This window comes from Mobula birostris, chromosome 5 (assembly GCF_030028105.1).
Source record: "Mobula birostris isolate sMobBir1 chromosome 5, sMobBir1.hap1, whole genome shotgun sequence".
NCBI classification, from domain to species: Eukaryota; Metazoa; Chordata; class Chondrichthyes; order Myliobatiformes; family Myliobatidae; genus Mobula; species Mobula birostris.
The window spans coordinates 78,472,873-78,492,099 of record NC_092374.1 but is presented as its reverse complement, the minus strand read 5'-3'; the positions used below and the strand labels follow the sequence as shown (position 1 = coordinate 78,492,099).

The following is a 19,227-nucleotide window of genomic DNA, read 5'->3' as shown; positions in this document are numbered from 1 at the left end:
AGATACAGTGTAGAATAGGCCCTTCCAGCCCTTCAAGTCACGCCACCCAGCAACCCCCGATTTAACACAGGACAAGATAGAATGACCAATTAACCTACCATATGGTATGTCTTTGGACTGTGGGAGGAAACCAGAGCACTCGGAGGAAACCCACGTGGTCACGGGGTAGAACGTACAAACTCCTTACAGGCAATGGTGGGAACTGAACCCGGTTCACTGGTACTCTAAAATGTTGTGCTAACCACTACACTACCATGCCACCCAATCTACGCCCTGAGTTCATCTGCCTTACCTGTGAGGCTTTTTTCCCATTAAAATAAATGCAAGTTAGCCCATAAGACCTTCCCCCTTCCCAGTCCCGCTCTTGACTGTCCTGTCTACTGGACTTACTGGCTTTAAATACAATGCTTTCACGCCTGCTACCTTAGAACACAGACAGTACAATTTATTAAATGCCTAACTAAGCTAATCCCTTTGCCTGCACAATAGCTATGCAGTATACCACCATGCCCTGCACATTCATGTGCCCTACTAGGAGCCTCTTAAATGCCTCCTCTACCATCACCCCCTACACAATATTCCAGACACCTGCCACTCTCTGTGTAAAAAGAAACTTGTCCTGCATGTCTCCTTTGATCTTATAATATGATCTCTCATATTAGTCATCTCAACCCTAGCAGAAAGGTACTGCTGTCTATTCAGTCTATGCCTCTCATAAACTTATAAACCTCTGTTAGATCTCCCCTCAATTTCTTGCTCCAGAGAAAACAAGTTTGTACAATTTAGCTACTTTGGGTCCCACTGACACTGCCAGGCCAGTTTAAGTCAAGAGACAAGGACTGAACTTTACATGCCACATTACAGGCTTGCTGCCTGCGGGCATAGGCTGCTTCCTTTGCTGAACAGGTATGAATGGATATGAATATTGTGCAATCATCACAAAATGAAAAAAGATTCTCATTCTCCTATGCATTTAGATCTTCATCATCTCGTCAACCAACTGTCCTGCCACTAATCATAATCTTGGATATCTGTATTAAATCTAGAACTCCTTAGAACTGGGTTTCCTGGGTTCAGAATACGTGAATTACCTTTTTAATGTGTTATCATTTACAAAGTGTCTGTCAGGATCAACAACGTTCATTTGTCTTTCTACATTCATTAGACCTACGTGAACACAACTCTATTCGAGAAGTTCACCTACGCAGGCATCGACTGCTCCGCTGAAGAAGCTGGATAAACAGTTTGTGAGGAAAAGTATCATGGAGATTATGCTAAATTGCATTTAATTAAGAATTGTAAAATGCATAACTATTACTTACACCACACCATACTATATTTCTGATGTGGAAGCAATTGAAAGCAAGTGCTTGGTTTAGGTTTCACTAATTGTATGTTCATAAGTCATGTTACCAGCTCACTAGTTTCAAGAATTGGTTAAAAGCCACACTTCCTCTAGAGTTTCCATTGCAGTTTCTGAGGATGTACAGAATAAGTGACTTGTCTAGGCACCTTTCAACAGCCACATTAATAGGCCATTACCAATAATCAAGAGTGCTTCAACTTTCATGCTGGAGAAGATAATGACAGTTTCCACCTAAACAGAAATAGGCCATTCGTAACTCCACACACCGTCTTTGAATTGGTAAACAAAACATGCACTCATCTGAAATCATCCTCAATTAGTGGAGAAGTTTAAACAGTGAATGAGGGTAACTTAAGTAACTTAAGTGTGCAAGATGTTTCACATCATCACATCATTAAAGTGCAAGGGGGAAAAAATCAGCAAGACAGAAACTGAAGATTAAAATGGATTTTAAAAGCTTCTACAACCTCAGAACATTCCAAATACTGTACAACCAATGTAATAAACTTTCTGAAGTGAAATCAGTGTTGTAGCAACAGTGTAATAATAGACAATCTATCTTTCATTATAATTGAAGTGATTAATTGGCTAGGCATTGGGGAGAATTCTTGCTCTTTAGTGAAAATCTGTGATTGGATCTTTTACACCATGTGAGAACATTGTTTAATGTGTTATTTGAAGGACAATGCAACATAATTGTTCATGTTCAACGGGAGAACCCAAGTGAAGTCAGTTACTCATTAAATTTAATCTTTCTCTTTGTGGTCGAGATGGCAGATCAGTAGCAGGTAGATTCAAACCTGAAATGTTTGATTCTACCTTCTACCTTTTGAGAAATGTTGCTGTAATTGGCAATTAGTTCTAAGGCATCTTAATTATTGGAAAGCAGAATGACTTGCCAAGGTCATAATTTTAATTACAGTGGCAAAGTTTTGTCTCAGTATACAATCCAAGGCTAATTTCTCAAATAATATTTAGAATTGTTAGGGATATTGTTTCTTATTATTTCCATGGTGAGCATGTGCAAAGCCGAGACCTGGCATTTACACTAGAATGGGGGATGTGCCTCAAGGACGGCATTAAAATAGGAGCCAAAGGCTTAATTGCCATTTGATATTTTTGAATCTCTGATTTCAAACTCATTTAATTTTTAAATGGATCAAAAATCCCTCCTTTTCAATTGCAAAGAACATGCATAAAAATGTCTCCACTCTTTTGACATGCCTGGGTCAGGACAACAGTAACTATTTCACTCTTGTTACAGCAAGACAGCACAGCAGTTAGTGCTGCTGCCTCACAACTCCACTGAACCTGGTTCAATTCTGCTGTGTAGAGTTTATGCAACCAAGTGGGTTTCTCTGGTGCTCCAGTTTCTTCACCGTGCCATAGATGTGCTGGTCGGCTCCTACTGTAAATTGCCCCTGGTGGGTAAGTGGGTGGAAGGAAAATTATGAGATGTAAGAAGACAAAGTGTCAACGGATGATTGACGGTTGATACAGTAAGCTTTAAGGACTACTTACAGACTGTGTGAATCTGCGTTATTAATGATAGCATTGCACATATACTCAGAAGCATTATTTTAATCTGCTTTTTTGATTATTGCATCAATATTTGTGTTTCTGACTTTTTGCACGTAAGCATTATTTCCCACCTACCTGCGATGTTACATACTGCCCCTACCTATATCTAAACTAACATGCTCTTCTCTACTTTTGTGAATCAGTTTGCAGTGATCTCTTTGTTAATCATGGTACCAGCATTTTTACAACATGGCAATGTTTTGAGCAGTCTTCTTTGAGAACAATCAATTTCTGAATATTAGTACAAAATAAATATTTCTCCATTTCTACCAAATTACTATTTCAATCTCTGTATCTCTTGTTAATTCCACTTACATAAATAAGGACTGACAGTTAAGAGTCCTAAGTGGATTCAACATTAAAATAACCTGTGCTATGAAAGTGCAGATTAAATCCTTTTCAGCAGTTTACGTACCATTGCTGAAAGTACTGAGTGCTTTCTTCATCCCAGTCTATTTAATTACTTGTACTAGATCATTTTGAAAAATAATTATGACTTCAAAAGTTAAAGACTGGTTTTCTGCTTTGAGCTGAAGTGAGGAGCAAGCTGAGTGGCAGACCTGGAAAATAAATGTATCAGTCTAATAAATTAAGAGTACTATAGGCTAATATTATAACTGTGAGGCCCCCAGGCTAAATTTGCTCCTTTGTCCTAGCATCGAATTCTCACTCTGCCAAGGGAAATTTCAATCATTACAGAGGTGGGAGTGGGGTTTATTGGACGAATCTGCCACCATTCATAAAACTGTGAGCCCATGTGCCCAAAGGGTTCTCTCTCCCTCCCCGCCTCTCACCGAGCCACTTCATTCTACCTTCCTCCACAAATGCCTCCTTCCCTAACTCCGGTATCATTGACCCAACACATTCATGCCTCCATTCTAGCCATCTGCACTAACCCCATTTTCCTGGATTAGGACCATATACTTCTATTGAAGTATCTAAATGCCTCTTATCATATTGGAAACCACACCTTGGGCAGCACATTGCAGAAATGAACCACTCTGTGTAAAACACTCACCCCTCACATCCCCTTTGAAACTCCTTCCTTCAAAGTATGTCCTTTTTTTATTAACACCTCTATCATGTGAAAAAGGTGTAGAGGAATGGAAGAAATTTCTTTTTACATGGAATAGTTGTGTTTGTATGTGACTGTTTATCAGGCTGATGGAAACAAAGTACATCAGAACCTTCAAAAAGGAGCGGAATTTGCTGAAGAAAGGGTCATGAAGAAAGCTCAGAAGGTGGACAAGTTTGCAAAGTGCTGACACAGCTGAGATCATTGATTCCTCCCCTAGATCTGAAGCTTCTAAGCTATCATCTACTGGTCCATGTACCTCTTTATGTGACTAGGATCCACTATTGAAGAATGGTAGCTCTAAACCACTCTGAAAACTTTATGTTTGCTCACTGTATAAATATATGATCAGAGTTTTGGCATATTAAGAAGTGCATGCCAAAAGGGTAATGCTACAATAGTCCTGGGGGATTTCAATATGCAGGTAGATTGGGTCCCAGGAGGGAGATTTTCTAGAGTGGCTACCAGGAGGGTTTTTTAAACCAACTCATGGTTGAACCGACTAAGGGATCAGCAATTCTAGATTGGGTGTTATGCAATGAACCAGAATTGATTAGTGACCTTAAGGTAAAAGAACCCATAGGGGAAAGTGATGCTAGTATGAACAAATTCACCCTGAAATTTGAGAAGAAGCTAAAGTCTGATGTTTCAGTATTACAGTGGCATAAGGGGAATTACAGAGGCATGAGACAGGAGTCAGTCAGAATTGATTAGAAAAGAACACGGGCAGGGATGATGACAGAGCAGCAACAGCTAGAATTTCTGGAAGCAATTTGGAGCTCACAGGATATATACAGGGGGTGATTGATAAGTTTGTGGCCTAAGGTAGGAGGAGTCAATTTTAGAAAACCTAGCACATTTATTTTTCAACATAGTCCCCTCCTACATTTGCACACTTAGTCCAGCAGTCGTGGAGCATACGGATCTTGGACCTACAGAAAGTGTCCACAGCAGATGGGATTGATAAGTTTGTGGCCTAAGGTAGAAGGAGATGAGTTATACAGCTCTCATTACATGCACGTGCAGTTCAACCCTTTGAGTGATTATGCAGAAAGTTTGAAGTTAATAACATCAGGGGTGATTGATAAGTTTGTGGCCTAAGGTAGAAGGAGATGAGTTATTAACTTCAAACTTTCTGCATAATCACTCAAAGCATTGAACTGCATGTGCCTGTAATGAGAGCTGTATAACTTATCTCCTTCTACCTTAGGCCACGAACTTATCAGTGACACCTGCTGTGGACACTTTCTGTAGGTCCAAGATCCGTATGCTCCACGACTACTGGACTAAGTGTGTAAACGTAGGAGGGGACTATGTTGAAAAATAAATGTACTAGGTTTTCTAAAATTGACACCTTCTGCCTGAGGCCACGAACTTATCAATCACCCCTCGTGCATCCCAAAGAGGAAGTAGTATTCTAAAGGCAAGATGACACAACCATGGCTAACAAGAGAGGTCAAAGACAACATAAAAGAGGGCATATAATAGAGCAAATATTAATGGGAGGTTAGAGGATTGGGAAACTTTTAAAAATCTACAGAAGACAACTTTAAATGTCACTAAGAAGATAAGAGTGCAATATAAAAGTAAGCTGGTCAATAATATTAAAGAGGATACCAAAAGTTCTTTTAGATGTTGGACCACTGGAAAATGATGCTGCAGAGGTAGTAATGAGGGACAGGAAAATGATGGACAAATTCAGTAAGTATTTTGCATCTGTCTTCACTGTGGAAGATACCAGCAGTGTGGTTCAGTTTCAGGTGTTAGGGGTCATGAAGTGTGTGAGGCTACGAGAGAGAGAAGGATCTTGGGAAACTGAAAAGACTGAAGGTAGATAAATCACCTGGACCAGATGGTGTACACCCCAGGGTTCTGAAAGAGGGTGCTAAAGAGATTGTGGAGGGATTAGTAATGATCTTTCAAGAATCACTAGATTCTGGAATGGTTCTAGAACACTGGAAAATTGCAAATGTCACTCCACTCTTCAAGAAGGAAGAGAGGCAGAAGAAAGGAAACTATAGGCTGGTTTGTGTGACCTCAGTGGTTGGGAAGGTGTTGGAGTCAATTATTAAGGATGGGATCTCAGGGTACTTGGAGGCACATGATGAAATAGGCCGTCATCAGCAGGGTTTCCTCAAGGGAAATTCTTTGAAGAAATAATAAGCAGGATAGACAAAGGAGAATCAGTTGTTGTTAAATACTTGGATTTTCAGAAGGCTTTGACAAGGTGCCACACGTGAGGCTGCTTAACAAGCTACAAGCCCATGGTATTACAGGAAAGATTCTAGCATGGATAAAGCAATGGCTGGTTGGCAGGAGGAAAAGAGTGGGAATAAAGGGAGCCTTTTCTGGTTGGCTGCCAGTGACTAGTGGTGTTCCACAGGAGTTTGTATTGGGACAGATTCTTTTTACATTATATGCCAATGATTTGGATTATGGAATTGATGGCTTTGTTGCAATGTTTGCAGACGATATGAAGATAGCAGAAGGGGCAAGTACCTTAGAGGAAGTAGAGAGGCTACAGAAGGACTTAGATAGATTAGGAGAATGGGCAAAGGAATGGCAGATGAAATACAGTGTCAGGAAGTGTATGGTCATACACCTTGACAGAAGAAATGAAAGGGTTGACTATTTTCTAAATGGAGAAAAAATACAAAAATATTGCGATGCAATGGACTTGAGTCCTTGTGCAGGATTCCCTAAAGGTTTGTTTGCAGCCGAGTCTGTGTTGAGGAAGGCAAACGTGATGTTAGCATTCATTTCTAGAATATAAAGCAAGAATGTAATGTTGAAACTTTATAAAGCACTGGTGAGTCCTCACTTGGACTATTATGAACAATTTTAGGCTCCTTATCTTAGAAAGAATGTGCTGAAACTGGAGAGGGTTCAAAGGAGATTCACAAAAATGTTTCCAGGATTGAATGGCTTGTCATATGAAGAGTGTTTGATGGCTCTGGGCCTACATTCACTGGAGTTCAAAAGAATGAGGGGAGACCTCATTGAAACCTATCAAATGGTGAAAGGCCTTGTATGGTGGGAGAGTCCAAGACCAGAGGACACAGCCTCAGAATAAAGGTGTGCCCTTTTAGAATGGAGATGAGGAGGAATTTCTTCAACCTGAGAGAAGTGAATCTGTGCATTCCTTTGCCACAAGCAGCTGTGGAGGTCAAGCCTTTATGTATATTTAAGGCAGAGTTTTATAGATTCTTGATTGGTCAGGACACAAAGGGATACCGGGAGAAGGCAGGAGATTGGAACTGAGAGGAAAATTGGATCAACATGATGAAACAGTGGAGCAGACTCAATGTGCCAAATGGCCTAATTCTGCTCCTATGTAAAAAGAAGTGTACAAAGGAAGGACCATCATTTAGAGAGAGATGCTTCCCGTTAAATTTGGCTGTCAGGAGGATGGATTCTCTGTAGGACAAGGACAAGCACAAACACAAAGGCTGTGTTATTATTTATGTATATAATAAAAAGAACTGTGGTTCCCAAGGTGCAATGCAGGTGGTTCACTCAGAACTGGAAGTGCCGTCGGGGAGCTGGCCACACATGCAATTGGATCGGGCTAGAATTGCCAAATAAAAACATGCCAGCATTTTTAACTACATCGAGTTTTCTTTATTAAGAACAAATATGGTGTCAGAAGTCATCGTGAAGACCAAATACAGAGAGTAAACGTACCCCAAGCAATTGAGAAAGAGATGCTAGAAGCCAGTGAGGGCAGCAGCCAGCAAGGCAATGGAGCACATTGTATGAAGTTCACTAAATTCACCATAAGACCATGAGATAAAGGAACAGAATTAGACCATGTGGCCCATCGCATCTGCTACGCCATTTCACCATGGCTGATGATACTTCTTGCAGCTCATGACACCAGTCACACCATGCTCAACCATTTGATTCCTAACTTTGTCTGAGGTCTTACCAACATCTGTCTCCACAACCTCTCCACTAACTGTTCTCACACTCTGCTGCCCATCCCCCTGCAACTCTGTCTTAAATCCCACCATGCAGCATTAACAATCTTCCCCACTCCAGTTCAGGTGCAAGCTGTCCCTTCTGTACAGGTCCCACCTTCCCTGGAAGAGAGCCCAATGATCCAAGAATCTTCTGCCCTCCCTGCTACACCAGCTCTTTAGCCATGTGTTAAACTGTATAAACTTAGTTCTGACCTCACTAGCACATGGCACCAGTGGCAATCCTGAGATCACAATCCAGGATGTCCCTGATACTCCCTATGCAAAACCTCATTACTCATCCAAAAACTCTGAAGCTTATCAGAAAGTCATATGCACACTTATATACATTACAATGGCAGTGATATCCCAATAAATGTTCCATGTTAAACTGTATCTGTCCCAAAGATCTCAATTCAGCAATTAGATGTTCATGTGCACTTAATAGGAACTGCATTTAAACAATATATACTGCACCGTTTCTTGACAATTTCACTTCATACAGATGCCATTATCATGCATATTAAAACTGAACAGGGAATTATTCAAGCAACACACATCAAAGTTGCTGGTGAACGCAGCAGGCCAGGCAGCATCTCTAGGAAGAGGTACAGTCGACATTTCGGGCCGAGATCCTTCGTCAGGACTAACTGAAGGAGGAGTTAGTAAGAGATTTGAAAGTGGGAGGGGGAGGGGGAGATCCAAAATGATAGGAGAAGACAGGAGGGGGAGGGATGGAGCCAAGAGCTGGACAGGTGATTGGCAAAGGGGATATGAGAGGATTATGGGACGGGAGGTGCAGGGAGAAGGAAAAGGGGGAGGGGGGAAAATCCCAGAGGATGGGGAAGGGGTATAGTCAGAGGGACAGAGGGAGAAAAAGGAGAGAGAGAGAAAGAATGTGTGTATAAAAATAAATAACGGATGGGGTACAAGGGGGAGGTGGGGCATTAGCGGAAGTTTGAGAAGTCAATGTTCATGCCATTAGGTTGGAGGCTACCCAGACGGAATATAAGGTGTTGTTCCTCCAACCTGAGTGTGGCTTCATCTTTACAGTAGAGGAGGCCGTGGATAGACATATCAGAATGGGAATGGGATGTGGAATTAAACTGTGTGGCCACTGGGAGATCCTGCTTTCTCTGGCGGACAGAGCGTAGGTGTGGCTGTGGATATCCAGTCTATCTAGGCCTTTCAACATTTGATAGTTTTCAATGAGATTCCCCTTCACTATTCTAAATTTCAGTGAGTACAGTGCCATCAAAAGCTCCTCATATAATACTTTCATTCACAGAATCATATTCGTGAACATCCTTTGAACCCACTCCAAAATCAGCACATCCTTTCTTAGATAAGGGGACCAAAACTGCTCACGATACTGCAAGTGAAGCCTCAGCAGTGTTTTATAAAACCTCCCCACTAACTCAACCTGCAAGTTAACTTGTAGGGAATCCCTGCACAAAAACTCGCAAGTCCCTTTGCACTTCGAATTTCTGAATTTTCTTCCAGTTTAGAAAGTAGTCTGCACTTTCATTCTTTCTGCCAAAGTGCATGACCATACACTTCCTGACATTATACGTCATCTACCTCTTCTTTGCCCATTCTAATCTGTCTAATTCCTTCTGCAACCTCCCTGCTTCCTCATAACTACCTGCCCCTCCACCTATCTTCATAGGATCGGACTTGACCACGAAACCAACAATTCTGTCATAAAAACCATTGACATACAGCGTAGAAAGCAGCAGTCCCATCACAGAACCGAGCAGGACATCACTATTCACCTGTCAATCAGAAAAGACTCCTTTTATTCCCACTCTTTGCCGCCTGTCAATCAGTCAATGCTTCAGCCCTGCTAGTACCTTATCTTGCTAAGCAACCTCATGTGCAGCACCTTGTCAAAGGCTTTCTGAAAATGTAAGTACACAACATCCATCAATTCTCCTTTGTCCATCCTGCTTGTTATTTCATCAAAGAATTCCACAGATTTGTCGGGACAAGATTCTCACTTAAGGAAGCTATGCTGACTGTGGCTTATTATATCATGTACATCCAAGTACCCTGAGAATTGACTCCAACATCTTCCCAACCACTAAAGTCAGGCTAACTGGCTTATAATTTCCTTTCTTCTGCTTCTGTCCCTTTTTGAAGAGTGGAGTGACATGTGCAATTTTCCACTCCTCAGTAAGCATGCCAAAATCTATTGATTCTTGAAAGATCATTACTAATGCCTTCACAATCTCTTCGGCTACCTTTTTCAGAATCCTGGAGTGTAGTCCAGGCAACCTATCTATGTATCCGTAGACCATTCAGCTTCCCAAGCACCTTCTCCCTATTAATAGCAACTGTACTCACTTATGCCCCCTAACACACTTAAAACTCAGCATACTTCTAGTGTATTCCACAGTGAAGACTGATGCAAAATATTCATTCAGTTCATCCCCCATTTCCTTCTATGCACCCCGTTACTATCTCTCCAATGTCAATTTCTAGCTGTCCAATATCTACTCTCATCTCTTTTACTCTTTATATATCTGAAAAAGTTTTGGTATACTGTTTGATATTATTGGCTAGCTTACCATCATTTTGTTATCCCCTCTTAAGGCTTTTTAGCCACCTTCTATTGGTTTTTAAAAGGTTCCCAATCCTCTAACTACCCACTAATTTTTGCTATATTTTATGCCCTCTCTTTTGCTTTTATGTTGGTTTTGACTTCCCTTTTCAGCCACAGTAGCATCATCCTGCCTTTATAATACTTCATTGGGATGTACCTATCATGCACTTTCCAAATTGCTCCCAGAAACTCCAGCCATTGCTGGATTTTGCATTAACTTTGGCCAGCTCCTCTCTCATGCCTCTGTAATTCCTTTTGCTCCACTGTAATATTGATACATTAGACTTTAGCTTCTCCCTCTCAAATTGCAGGGTGAATTTTATCATACTATGATCACTGTCTCCTAAGTGCTCCTCTACCTCATGGTCCCTAATCACATCTGGTTCATTACACTACACCAGATCGAGAATAGCTGATCCCTTAGTGGGCTCAGCCACAAGCTGCTTTTAAAAAAAGTCATCTTGTAGGCATTTTACAAATTCTCTCTCCTGGGATCCAAAATCAGCACCAACCTGATTTTCCCAATCTACCTGCATATTGAAATCCCACATGACTATCATAAACATTGCCCTTTTGACATGCATGTTCTAACTCATTATAATTTGTAGCACACATCCTGGTTACTTTTTGGAGGCTTGTTTCTAACTCCCAAAGTACTTTTACCTTTAGAGTTCCTTAACTCTACCCAAAACGACTCTACATCTTCCGATCCTGTATTATCTATTTTTAAGGATTTGATTTCTATTTTACCAACAGAGCCACACTCTCCATAGCAACTTGCCTGTCCTTTCAATACAATGTGTATCCTTGGATGTTAAGCCCCCAAGTATAATCTTCTTTCAGCCATGACTCAGTGATGACCACAATGTCATATCTGCCAATTTCAAACTGCGCTACAAGATTATCTACCTTTTTCTGAATACTACATACATTCAAATGTAACACTGTCAGTCCTGTATTCATCACCCTTTTCAATTTTGATCCTGTTGTACTACAATTCATCCCACTAACTGCGATTTTGCCGTTATCTGTTGACCTTCCTTACAGTCTTATGACACACTGCCTCTGCCTATATACCAAATGCCCCTTCTTCAGCCCTATCACTCAGTTGCCCATCTCCTGCCAAATTAAAGTACCTCCTCTACAGTTCTGGCAAACCTGCCCACAAGGATACTGGACCGCCTCAGGTTCAGGTCTAAACCATCTCTTTTGCATAGGTCATACCTTCCCCTAAAGATTTCCCAATGATGGAAAAAATCGGAAACCTTATCCCCTGCACCAGTTCCTCAGCCACACTTTCACCTGCCAAGTCATCCTATGCTTACCCTCACTGGCACGTGGCACAGGCAGCAATTCAGACCCTGGAGGTCCTGTTTCTCAGCTTTCTATCTACCTCCTTAAAATCTCTCTTCAGGACCTCCTCCCTTTTCCTACCTATGTCATTGGTGCCAATATATACCAAGACTTGTGTCTTCTCACCCTCCCCCTTTAGAATGCCATGAACCTGATCCAAGACATTCTTGACCCTGGCACTTGGAGGCAACATACCATCCAGGTGACTCTATTGCATCCAAAAAATCTCGTGTCTATTCCTCTAATTATGGAATCCCCTATCACTACTTTAACTTTCTCTAACAACTTTTCTGCAAATACTCACCCATATTTCAATATACTTAACGCTTTCTGGTCCATAATGTACAAACATTCACACTACTGGAGTCCTTTTAGAGGCTAAGGACAGGAGACTCTCACATTGTCATCCACATACACACAATCAAGGCATTCACCTATGCTTAGGATACAATCCAGTCCAGTTCACTCTTCCTTTTTTCCCTGATCCTGTGGGATCTGACCCAGACCAGGGAAATTTCTTCTCCCTGAGCTCCCGTGGGATCATACCCAGTCCGGGGCAAACTCTTTTTTTTACACCGCAACTTTTCTATGTTGGCGACTAAAGTGTTGGCAAACCTTGACAATGCCACATGGGAGGAAATTAGCATTCCAGCAGAAGACTCAGTCCTTTGCTCAAATGTGAACTACTTATAATACAAGACTGATCATCTACTGGAGCTGAATTCCTTTCTCCTGAAATAACAAAGTCAAGGGTTAGTCATCTTGGTGCTAAAAACATCAGCGGGATCTCTTCACCCCCTTCCCAAACGCACCACACATATGACTGGGCTATGGTAGCAGAAGACCACACTGGCTTACACACCTGTACTTAATGTGACAGCTGAGTGTTTATCAGAGGGCTGCATGCACAGAGCCTCCAGCGTTGTTAAAGACCTCTCCTATCCTTAAGAACCAAAACTGTCAGGCTGGGTAACAGTGAAAAATAGTTCAATGCAAGTTGGGCTGAGAACCTCTGATGAGGGTCAGGAAGGACGTGGTAAAGTTAGAAATGGAAATTAGAAATGTAGGCAGCAAACTTTTAAAGGAAAAATGTTAAAAGGCCAAATTTAAAGGCAAAAAAATCTAATTGCATGTATCAAAAGTGAATGAATTAACTAAGAACACAATCAACATAAGGAGTTGATTGTACTCGAGTCTTAGAACCTCAAGTATACTATTGATTTATTTAGAGATATGGTGCAGAACATGCTTCTCTGGCCCTTCAAGCTGCACTGCCCAGCAACCGATTTAACCCAAACCTAATCACAGGACAATTTATAATGACCATTTAACTAATGGTACATCTTTGGTTTGTGGGAGGAAACCGGAGCACCCAGAGGAAACCCAAGCTCACGTGGGAAGGAATGTAAAAGCTTACTTACAGAGGACACGGGAATTAAAGTACGAACTCTGAAGCCCAAACTGCAATGGCATGGTGCCCCAATATCATGGGTTCCCCTTAGCCCACTCAGTTTATTCTTGAAGGACCTGACCAAATTTGGCTTAGCTTTCATAAAACTATGTTGACTGTGTGATAATTCCTTGGTAACTTTCCCTAATAACAGATGTTAGGCCAACTGGCCTTTAGTTTCACGCTTTCCATCCCTGTCCTTTCTTAAGTAGTGGCATAGCATTCTCAGGGAACTATGCCAGAATTTAGTAGATTACAACAAATAAGCCCATCTCCGTAGCCACTTTGAGACCTCAAGATGCAGACCATCAGGTCCATTAATTTGTTCAGGTCTTTCCACAGTCCGAGTAGGAAGAAAGTCTCAGCAGACGTATTTAAAACATCCTCAGCCATGGGTGATATTCTGGAGGATTGGAAGATGGCTAATGTTGTTCTGTTGTTCCAGAAAGGCTCCAAGAATAAGATGGGAAATTATGGGCTGGTGAGCCTAACATCAATGGTGGGTAAGCTATTGGAAAGCATCCAAAGGGACCAGATATGCAAGAATTTGGATAGACAGTCTGATTAGCGATAGTCAACATGGCTTTGTACATATAGGGTCATGTCTAACCAAGTTTTAAGGTTACCAATAAAGTTGGTGAAAAAGAGACAGTGGATGTTGTCTACATGACTTTAACAAGACCTTTGACAAGGTACCACACAGGAGGTTGGTCAGGAAGATTTGGTTGCTTGGTATTCAAGATGAGGTAGTAACTTGGATTTGACATTGGCTGTGCAGGAGAAGCTAGAGAGTGGCGGCAGATGGCTGCCTCTTTGACTGGAGACCTGTGACTAGTGGCATGCCACAGGGATCAGTGCTAGTGGTGATGTTTCTCATATCAGTGATCTGGATCAGCAAATTTGTGGATGAAACCAAGATTGAGGGTATAGTGGAAAATGAAGAAAGCTAGCAGCAGGATCTGGACCAGTTGGGGAAAATGGGCTGGAAAATACCAAATGGTATTAATGCAGATGTGTGAGGAGTTACACCTTGGGACAACAAAACAGCTAGGACATACAGCGAGAACAATAGAGAAAAGGAGTGTGGTAGAAAAAGGGATCTGAGAATACTGTTCTATAATTCCTTGAAAGTGGTGTCACAGGTAGACAAGGTCATAAAGAAAGCTTTTGGTACATTTTGATAATCAAAATATTGAGTACAGTTAACTTGCAGGCCGAGTTAGCGGTTAGGAAGGCAAATGCAATGTTAGCATTCATTTTGCAAGGACTAGAATACAAGAGCAAGGAGGATGTAATGCTAATGTTATGTTGAAGTTGTATAAGTCATTGAGGAGGCCAAATTTGGAGTACTGTGTGCAGTTCTTGTCACCTACTTACAGAAAGGATATTGATAAGAGTTTTAAGGCCAATTTACTAGGATGTTACTGGGACATGTAGACTTATTACAGGAAAAGGTTGAATAGATTAAGACTTTATATATCTGAAATATCTTTCATTAAAAGAATAAAAGTGAGGTGAGAATGGATATTGAACTGCTGGAAAATGGCGCTGGTGAGGCAGTAATCAAGACAAAGAAATAGCAAACTTAGTAAGTATTTTGCAACAGTTTTCACAGTGAACGACACTAGCAGTATGCCACAATTTTGAGTGTCAGGGAGCAGGTGTTACAGAAATGAGTGTAGTTGCTATTATCAAGAAGGTAGTGCTTGGGAAGGGGGCTGAAATGAGTGTAGTACTATTTTAAGGAGAAAGTGCTTGGGAAGTCAAAGGGTCTGAAGCTAGATAAGTCAGCTGGACCACACCCCAGGGTTCTGAATAAAAAATAGCTGATGAAGGAATTAATAATGATCTTTGAAGAATCACAAGATTCTGGTATGGTTCCAGAAAACTGGAAAACTGCAAATGTCACTATACTCTTTAAAAAGAAAGGGAGACAGAAGTAAAGAAATTCTAGGCCAGGTAGCCTGACTTCAGTAGATGGTGAACTGTTGGAACCCATTGAGGATGAGGGTTTAGGGTACTTGGAGGCACATTAAGAGTAGCTGAAAGTCAGCATGGTTTCTTGAAGGAAAAATCTTGCCTGACAAATCAGCTGGAATTCTTTTCAGCAAGATAGACAAAGGAAAGTCAGTGGATGTTGTTTAATTGGATTTTCAGAAAGCCCTTGACAAGGTGCTGCACATGAGGCTGCCCATGGTGTTACAGGAAAGATCCTAGCATGGATAAAAAAAAAAATGGCTGATTGGTAGGAGCCAAAAACTAAAGGCTGGTGACTAGTAGTGTTCTGTATGGGTCAATGGTTTGGAAGACAGAATTGATGGATTTGTGGTCAAGTTTGCAGACAATAAGGGGGCAGGTAGGGTTGAGGAAGCAGGGAATCTACCGAAGGACTTAGGGAGAACAGGCAAAGAAGTGGAATATAGTGTATGGAAATGTACAGTCATGCACTTTGGCAAAAGAAAGTTAAAAATATCAGCTTTATGAGGCATTAGTCAGACCACACTTGGAGTACTTGGGCCCCTCATCCAAAGAAAAAGGTGCTGGCATTGGAGAGGGTCCAGAGGAAGTTTGTGAGAATGATTCCAGGAATGAAAGGATTAATGTATGAGGACTGTTTGATAGATCTGGGCCTGTACTCACTGAAGGTTAGAAGAATGAGGAGAGATCTCATTGAAACCTATCAATTATCGAAAGGCCTAGAGTGAGTGGATGCGGAAAGAATGTGTCCTATCATGGGCGAGTGTAGGGTCAGAGGGCACAGCCTCAGGATAGAGGGAAGTCCACTTAAAATAGAAATGAGGAGGAATTTCTTCAGCCAGAGATTGGTGAATCTGTGGAATTCATTGCCATGGATAGATGTGGAGACCAAGACAAAGTATATTATACTGGAGGTTGATAAGTTCTTGATTAGTTCAGGGCATCATAGTTTACGGGAAGAAGGCAGGAGAATGGGATTGAGAGGGATAATAATTCAGCCATAATGGAACGGTGGAGAGATTCTATAGCCAAATTCTGTTCCTATGCCTTATGGTCTTTATTCGCTGAAGCACAAGACAATGTGGGGAGATTTGACAGAGGTATACAAAATTATGAGTAGTGTAGATAGCCTGCTTGAATTTACCCTAATTCCCACTGAGATTGGGCAAGACTAGATCTAGAGGACATTGGTGCAAGGTCAAAAATGAAATGTTTAAGGAGAACTTGAAGGGGACTTTCTTCCAAGGGTGGTGAGAGTGTGGAACAAGCTACCAATGGATGTTGTAAATGCCGGTTCAATTTTAACATTTAAGAGAAGTTTAGACAAGTACAGTACAGGAATGGGAAGGGTATAGTGGGCTAAGTTCCCAGGAGCAGTTTGATGGACTGGGCAACATGAACTAGATGGACTAACGGGCATGTTTATGAGCAGTAGTACTCTACAAGACTATAAATGATGAAAATGAAAGTTCCTCCCTCTTAATACATCATTTACATATCTACCTTTCACAGTGAAGACAGAGGCAAAGCAAATTTTCTTTAATTCCCCTATATTATCTTCTGAAGATAAAGTTACTTTAACTGTCTTCGTTAAAATATATGCTAATTTTCTCCATTTATAATATTCTTAGTCATCCATTACTGTTTACTGAAAACTTTCCACCTCTGACCAATCACTAATCCTTACCGTTCAACATCTTCTCTTTCTTTCAGACGATCCTCACCTGCTCATAGAACCTTCCCTTGTCTCAACAGAAAATTATGAACAATTAAACCTCTGAGCTTAATCTGCCAGTTTACCTACAAGTCTATTTTCTCAGTTCACTCTAGCTTAGTGACCCCCTACCATTATAATTGACTGAGTTTAGGACCATAGTTTCAGATCTTATTTTCTCTATAACCTCAAACTCATCTACATTATGATCATTCTTTGTGGGGACTCTTTACTACAAAATTATTAATTAAATCTCTCATGATGCAATACTAGACCCTAGTCTGCTCCCCAGTTGGTTGCTCAATGTATTATTCTAAGAAACCTTCCTTTAAACTTCAGTGAATACTGAACTCTGCAAGGCCATACTTACATATTTAATTTGTCCCATTCACATAATAATTAAAATTGCAAGGCTTATTGTAGCACCTCTTACAATCAAATTTACACTTGCTTTAATGAAAAAATTATAACACCTGTTTAATAAAAGCAGTTCCAATAAATGTGGCAGAATACCAAAACAAAAGCTCTGGAAAGCAGGACATCAAATCTTTGTTAATTGCAGGATCTTATTATAGAAATGCTTCCTGCACTTTTCACATGTAGGTCACTGTAGAGTATCCTGTCTTTCCTCATAGATCTGAAAGTACAACAGCAATTTACTGATAACATATTGGTTATTTTGGCAAGCCTGTGAGCATACTTGGGTGCTCAGTTCATATCAGGCAAATAATAGAGAGAACTATTATCAACCATATCTAGAACTATCCTGGATATGTGCTGATTTGCTTTAATAGCTGAATAGAAGTATTTTTGTATTTTATGACCATCATTTTGCCTCTGTTTTGCTGCACATTCTATCAAGAATACATCAAAAACAGTTTTGCTTTCCTAGCTGTGGATCACACTCTGGTTGTATGGAATACCAACTGAAGTTTATTGATGGCACTAGAAGTGATTGAACATAATCTTGTCGTACTTCTACACAAAACAGAAAAATCTCTCATCTTTCAACATTTAAAGTAACAGTCAAAATACTTTTACTATTGTGGTCTCATGTCGACCACTGAACACAATAATTAATTTAATTCTTCGCTTGCATCACAACACAGGTCAGCAATTACTAGACTAAATAAGCCACATGTAACCCAACCCCCTTATTCCTTCAAGGGGAAAATGTGTTTTAAGTGCCAAGGTGTGCATTAACACTTGTATTCTCCTTCTAACATTTGATACTGTTAACACAAATATGCAATGGCAAATACAACCAGTGGCTAAAGCAGTAACAGAGTTGAACTTTTGCCAGGAATATAAGCAGAGTACAACCACAAAAGGCAAAAAGCAAGCACTGACAGGAAGATTCAACTTCAACAAGAAAATTCACTAGGGATTGCCCATTTTAAATGGATCCAGAATTATTGTTCCATCTGAATACTGCCTCTTTCGAGTGGTCTCATCGCTTCCCGCTTTTGGCATCCTCCTTCACTTTACACAGCACAAGTTCCATGCATGCACACCCTTTCTCAATAGATCCAGACCCTTGTGCTGGCATAAGAAACAAACTCACATTAGTTGCCAATTCATGCCTGCAGTATTTCATACCATTAATGCATTAGCAGCAGGTACAGTCATAGACAAATAAAGCATGGAAACTGGGCCTTCAGTCCACAGTTGTGCCAACCTTTGAACCTACTCTCTTTCCTCCTAATAACTCTCCATTTTTCTACAGTCCATGTACCTATTCAAGTTTCTTAAATGCCCCTAATCTATCTGCCTACCACCTCCTGCATGCACCACTCCCTGCGTAAAGAATTTAACTCTGACATCCCTCCCCATATACTTTCTTCCAACCTCCTTACAATTATGCCCCTTTGTATTAGCCATTTCCACCCTGGAAGAAAGTCTCGGCTGTCCAGTCGATCTATGCCGCATATAATCCTGTACATCTCTATCAAGTCAGCTCCCAACCTCTTGCACCAAAGAGGAAAACTTTAGCTCGCTCAACCCACTCTCATAAGACATGTTTTCTAATCCAGACAACATCCTGATAAATCTGCTCTGCATCCTTTCCAAAACTCCTACATCCTCCCTATATATGAGGCACAGGAACAGGACACGATATTCCAAGCATGGCCTAACCAGGGGTTTAA

General features: G+C 40.9%; 2 protein-coding genes across 2 annotated transcripts in view; one reads left to right on the top strand and one right to left on the bottom strand.

The window, feature by feature from the left end:
- tek (TEK tyrosine kinase, endothelial) overlaps positions 1-2,882 on the top strand; it is a 244,066-nt gene extending 241,184 nt beyond the window's left edge. The window contains exon 23 of the mRNA XM_072258228.1: positions 1,166-2,882. Within this exon, the coding sequence (XP_072114329.1) occupies positions 1,166-1,240 (75 nt within the window). The 3' untranslated portion in view covers positions 1,241-2,882. The remainder of the gene's footprint in view (positions 1-1,165) is intronic.
- A 14,613-nt stretch (positions 2,883-17,495) lies between these two features.
- Positions 17,496-19,227, bottom strand: part of LOC140197782 (RNA exonuclease 1 homolog) — a 69,168-nt gene continuing 67,436 nt past the window's right edge. Inside the window, exon 16 of the mRNA XM_072258229.1 lies at positions 17,496-18,622. Coding sequence (XP_072114330.1) covers positions 18,531-18,622 — 92 coding nt within the window. The 3' untranslated portion in view covers positions 17,496-18,530. The remainder of the gene's footprint in view (positions 18,623-19,227) is intronic.